This window comes from Mandrillus leucophaeus, unplaced genomic scaffold (genome assembly GCF_000951045.1).
Source record: "Mandrillus leucophaeus isolate KB7577 unplaced genomic scaffold, Mleu.le_1.0 Scaffold163, whole genome shotgun sequence".
In the NCBI taxonomy this organism is placed as follows: Eukaryota; Metazoa; Chordata; class Mammalia; order Primates; family Cercopithecidae; genus Mandrillus; species Mandrillus leucophaeus.
Window position 1 is genome coordinate 496,040 of NW_012101621.1, and position 5,313 is coordinate 501,352.

The following is a 5,313-nucleotide window of genomic DNA, read 5'->3' on the forward strand; positions in this document are numbered from 1 at the left end:
GTTGTGATGTTATTTTATTTATTTATTTATTTATTTTTGATATTTTTGATCTGTGGTTGAGTCCATGAATATAAAAACCTATGAATACACCAGAAACCTGACTGTGCTTAGTACCTCCATTTTATTAATTGTTTTCTGGTTGTTTTTTACACCCTTTGTTCCCTTCCTTTTCTTTTGCTTCATCTTTCTCTTTTGTCTTCATTTATTCATAGTTTATTTTCTCCAGTATATGCTTTGATTTTTTATGTTTTTTGTTTTTGTAAATGCTCTATAGGTTTTTGATTTGTAGTTACCATAAGGATTGCATAACACATCTTATGGTTATCATAGACTATTTTAAGTGAATAAATACGTAACTTTGATTGCATTTAAAAAGTCTACACTTTTATTCTACCTCCTCCCCACATTTTGTGTTTTTACTGTCAACAATTTACACAATTTATGTTATTTATTTTTAAACAAATTTCTGGATTTTTAAAAACGATTTCAATCTCTTCATCAAATTTCTCCATTTCTTTGTTTGCTGTTTGCTTGATTTTGTTGAATTATTTCTCTGTACATTCTTGAACTTTACTGCACTTCCTTAAGACAATTATTGTAAAGTCTGTGTCTGGTAGTTCATAGGTCTCTGTTTCTTTGGAGACAGATACTGGAAAATTGTTGTGTTCCTTTGGTCGTGATATTCCCTTTTGGTTTTTCACGTTTCTTGTTGTCTTAAGTAGATTTCTCTGCATTTGTTGGAGCAGTTATCTCTTCCAGACTTTACAGACTGGTTTCAATAAGGAAAGAACTTCCCCTGTGTGGAGGTGTGAGGGAATTGGCTGAGTAAAACACAACAGCTCTGACTATTGTGACGGTGCAGCAGTGTTTGTGTAGCTCTATCAGCTGAGGTTGGCATTGATGAAGATTGAAGGGAACTTCAGTAGCCAATGATGTAGATATTTGAAGTGGTGACAAAAACTGTTGTGGTCTTTGGTGGCTATGGCTGCTAAAGTCCTTTCTATCTCTTTTTCTCCCACTGGGGATGTTGTGGCTGAGGGAATCCCTCTTGGCACTGGATCCAGCTTGAGAAACTGCTTGTGGTGATTTTGGCATAAATGTCTGACGAGGGGTACCCTAGTGGAAGCCATGGATCTGAAGCCATTAGTGCAGGTATGAATGGAGGTACTACGATCTGTGGTTTGGGATAGTAATGGCAGCAGTATCTAGGCCCAGGAATTCCAGTGCTCAAACTATAATGATATGCAAGGTGCAGGTGCTTTTGAAATAGCCAGGGACCTTGTGATGGAAGTATGGGTAAGTGCAGAGCTGCAGTGGCTCTGGGTTTGAGGTAGAAACTAGTTCTCTATGGTGGCTGATCTGGTACTCAGCACACAGTCACTCACAAAAACCATCTTGGTTCTAGGACCAGAGTTCATATACCTAGAATGTATAATTTTCTTTTTGGAGTCAGACACATAGTTTTTTGAATTGAAATATATGGGGACAAGGGGATGAGAGTGAGATTTTATAATATTAACAACCAGAAAGGTATCTTCATGAATTTTCATTTTGGAAGCTACAAGAAAAATGAGTGTAGGTAGATATGGAAAGTCTGAATTACTGGTTTCTTAGAAGACACTGCATATGAGTGCTGACTTAGACATTAATATTGTAAAGAAGACAGAGAACTAAACATGAGCTCACAGTGAGTGCCAAATCATTTAAATCAATCATACGACAAAAATGTGACAGGTATTTTGAGGATTCACTTTATTTCAGTTACATCAAAAGCCATTGTACTACCTAGATAAATTACATATCTATCAAGCTCCTCTGTAGGACAAATGAGTCTTTCATTGGCAACTTTTATAACTCAGTCAACATTTTAAAAATCAATAATTTATTATTTTTGGTACTACATTAAAAATATTCTTGACTATCTGACTACCGTAATCTTATTGCATTTTACTTGCCTTCATCTCAGTGTATCTAATAACTCTATACTTAAAAGAAACCTTTAAAAATATAAAAAATAATTGTTTCTCTGCTACTATTATTATTATTATTTTGAGATGGAGTCTCACTCTGTCACCCAGGCTGGAGGGCAGTGGCACAATCTCAGCTCACTGCAGCCTCTGCCTCAGCCTCCTGAGTAGCTGGGATTGCAGGGATGCACCACCACGCCTGGCTAATTTTTTGTATTTTTGGGAGAGGCAGGGTTTTGCCATGTTGGCCAGACTGGATTCAAATTCCTGACCTCAAGTGATCCACATGCCTTGGCCTCCCAAAGTGCTGGGATTACAAGCGTCAGCCACCATGCCCGGCCTCCGCTATTATATTTTTAACCTAAGTATCTTCTCTAGAATTCACAAAAGCTCTCCAGAGTTTTTTCATGGATATCTTCATTTCTTTGTTTCTCAGAGTATAGATAATTGGATTCAAGATAGGAGTGATGATGGTATAAAATACAGCAAGGAACTTATCTACAGAGTAGTTGCTGAAGGGCCAGATATAGATGAAGATGCACGGGCCAAAGAAGAGAATCACCACTGTGATGTGAGCAGTCAAAGTGGAACGGGCTTTAGATTGCCCAGTAGGAGAGTGGTTCTTAATGGTTATGAGGATCAGACTGTAGGAGATAAGCAAAATAATAAAACAGCTCAGGGAGATTATGCCACTGTTGGCAACAATGACTATTTGTACAAGATATGTGTCTACACAGGCAAGCTTAGTAACTAAAGGGAGGTCACAAAAAATGCTGTCTACCACATTGGGACCACAAAAGGGCAAGTTCACAGCAAACGGTATCTGAAGCCCTGAGTGAAGGAGACCCAAGAGCCATGAGGTCACTACAAGCAAAACACATACCTTCTTGTTCATGATGGTCATGTAGTGTAGGGGCTTACAAATGGCCACATATCTGTCAAAAGCCATGGACACCAACAGTACCATTTCAACCCCACCCAGTAAGTGAAGGAGAAATATCTGAGTGAAGCACCCAGCAAAAGAAATTATCTTCTGCTTTTTTAACAAGTTCAGAATCATCTTAGGGGTGGCAAAGGAAGCAAGGGTCATATCTACAAAAGAGAGATTACCAAGGAGAAAATACATGGGAGTATTCAGGTTAGGGGTTTTAAACACTGTGACTACAATAAGAAGGTTACCCAAAACTGTGACCACATAGATAACAGAGAAGAGGGCAAAGAGAAGAAACTCTATATCCTGGGAGCTGGTCAGTCCCAGCAAAATGAATTCTGACACTTGAGATTGATTTAATAGTTCCATGGACTCCATCATACAGCTCGCTCTTAGATAACCTGTAGACAGAAAGAAAACATCACTCATACCATGGAGTATGAGTGAAAAATAAAGAGCCATTTGAAAAACCAAACTTATGCATTCCTTTGGATCTTTCAATAAATTGACCTTGAAATTTAGTGTCAGTATCTATTAAGTCTAAAAAAGGAGACGTATAGTCTAAGCTGTCCACTTCCATCCAAGAGCAATAACCTGTTGATGCCACTGGTTTCCTGGAAGCAAACCACAAGCTCTGGAGTGTATAAGTGTATCTTCATAGGACAAAAGAGATAGAACCATCCTCAGGAAATCTGTGGTTTTCTGGGTTGAAAGACAGTTTAGTCTGAATTCCTTGGCGAACAAAGGGTTTCAGCACAGCCTCTACTCTTTCAAACTCAAAATTTTAAATTTGAATGGATATTGGAGTTGTTGTTTTCCCATAATGACCTTAAGAAATTCTGTTTTTGTTCTGAATCATCCCCAGAGTTTTGAAGGGACTCTGACCCAGCAGATTTAAAGCTGCTCTAGATATGTGAGTTAGTGAGGTTTCAAGTAATGCAGACTGCTATGTTTTTCCTCCTTATCTTCCACCAACCCATAAGTGGGCTTCTAGTCTTGTAACTCTCTTAGAAAGTCTTTTTGGCAAATATTATTTTTTCTGATGTGACTGCTAGTACTCATGGCCTCCTGTGACTGAAACCCATATTTCTAAATAATTTCTATAAGGTGAAAGGAGGCTGAGATTAAGCAACATGGATAAATACTCTGGGTCTATGTGTCCCTGTCACATTCTAACAAGAGCCACATTTTACAGAGGAAGCAAGAAAGACACTGTGAGCAAAAGTGACATACTTGTGACATCTAACATCTTGATTCTTGCTTCCAGTTCACATATCACACCCCCTTTATTTATAAAATTGTATACCTTGAGCAAACCAGGTTTAACAATTTATACATGAACCTAGTCTTCACTAGAACATCATTCACATTTATTTACATAACACTGATCTGGTAATGAGTGGCAACAGCCTCCATACTGGAGCGTTCAGACTGGGGAATATGACTGTAACTACTATATGGCTAAAATGAGTAGACCATTATGTTCCAATCTGGAAAATAATATTGTGTGTGTGTGAGAGAGAGAGAGAGAGAGAAAGAGAGAGACAGATTATGCAAAAACTTCTGATTAAGAAGCAGAATAATTAATTGCACAAAAAAGAGAGGTCAGATTGAAAGTCATGTATTCTACGCTTCCATGTGCTAAGATGTGAGAAGAATCAGTAGGCTATTTGGAAAGAACATTCAAATGAAGATGGCAGACTGGGACTGACAACCACCTTTGTCTCCAACAGCTGTCTTATCTTTCCCTCTGGGTCTCAGTTTCACGATTGGTAAAACCAGGTTGTTGAGTTCAAATCCTGAGTTACTTCTCAGGCCCAATACTTCAGAGGCCTGTCATGAATGTCCTATTATCTTTTATGAATCTATTATTCTATCCCTATTGCAGGGTTTTATTATTTGTTAGCTAATTTGATTTTAACTTTGAATCAACTCAAATATAAATATCAGGTATAGCTGTGTGAAAAATAGTTGTCTAAAATTTGTCTGTGATATATCTTTATCTCTTTTCTTACAATGTTTTTAAAAATTGTGACATTGTCTTTGCTCTAGGGCCATATTACCCTATTTTGCTCCCTAGAGCTCATGTCACTTGGTCACTTGACTGTGCTGGTCCTCCCCAAAATTAATATTAATATAGTTAACATTAACTTTAAGCCCTAATATATTTATCTACTATGTATGCTTCAGAAAGTTTAAAATATATAGAACCTTTGAGATCTTTCACTTCTCAGAATGTATCATGAGGATTATGAATGTGCTATAAAATCTTCATGGTAACAGTACTGTAGATACACAAAAGTTGAAACATTCCAAATGTTCTAAATTGAGGCTTACTTTCTTAAATGGATTATAGAAAATTATAGGATGTAATATTGCATATTTAATGAAATAATACTTGAGAAAACTATTTAA

At 37.2% G+C, this 5,313-nt stretch overlaps 1 protein-coding gene across 1 annotated transcript; it reads right to left on the bottom strand.

Moving 5' to 3' along the window:
- Positions 1 to 2,328: 2,328 nt before the first annotated feature.
- On the bottom strand, positions 2,329 to 3,360 carry LOC105536699 (olfactory receptor 4K17). Its single transcript, XM_011976129.1, has one exon. The coding sequence runs from the start codon at positions 3,358 to 3,360 to the stop codon at positions 2,329 to 2,331; it is 1,032 nt and encodes a 343-aa protein (XP_011831519.1).
- Between the last annotated feature and the right edge of the window lie 1,953 nt (positions 3,361 to 5,313).

Bases quoted from the DNA above. Each gene is read 5' to 3' on its own strand.
- LOC105536699 (XM_011976129.1), bottom strand. From the start codon at position 3,360: ATGGCTCTTTATTTTTCACTCATACTCCATGGTATGAGTGATGTTTTC.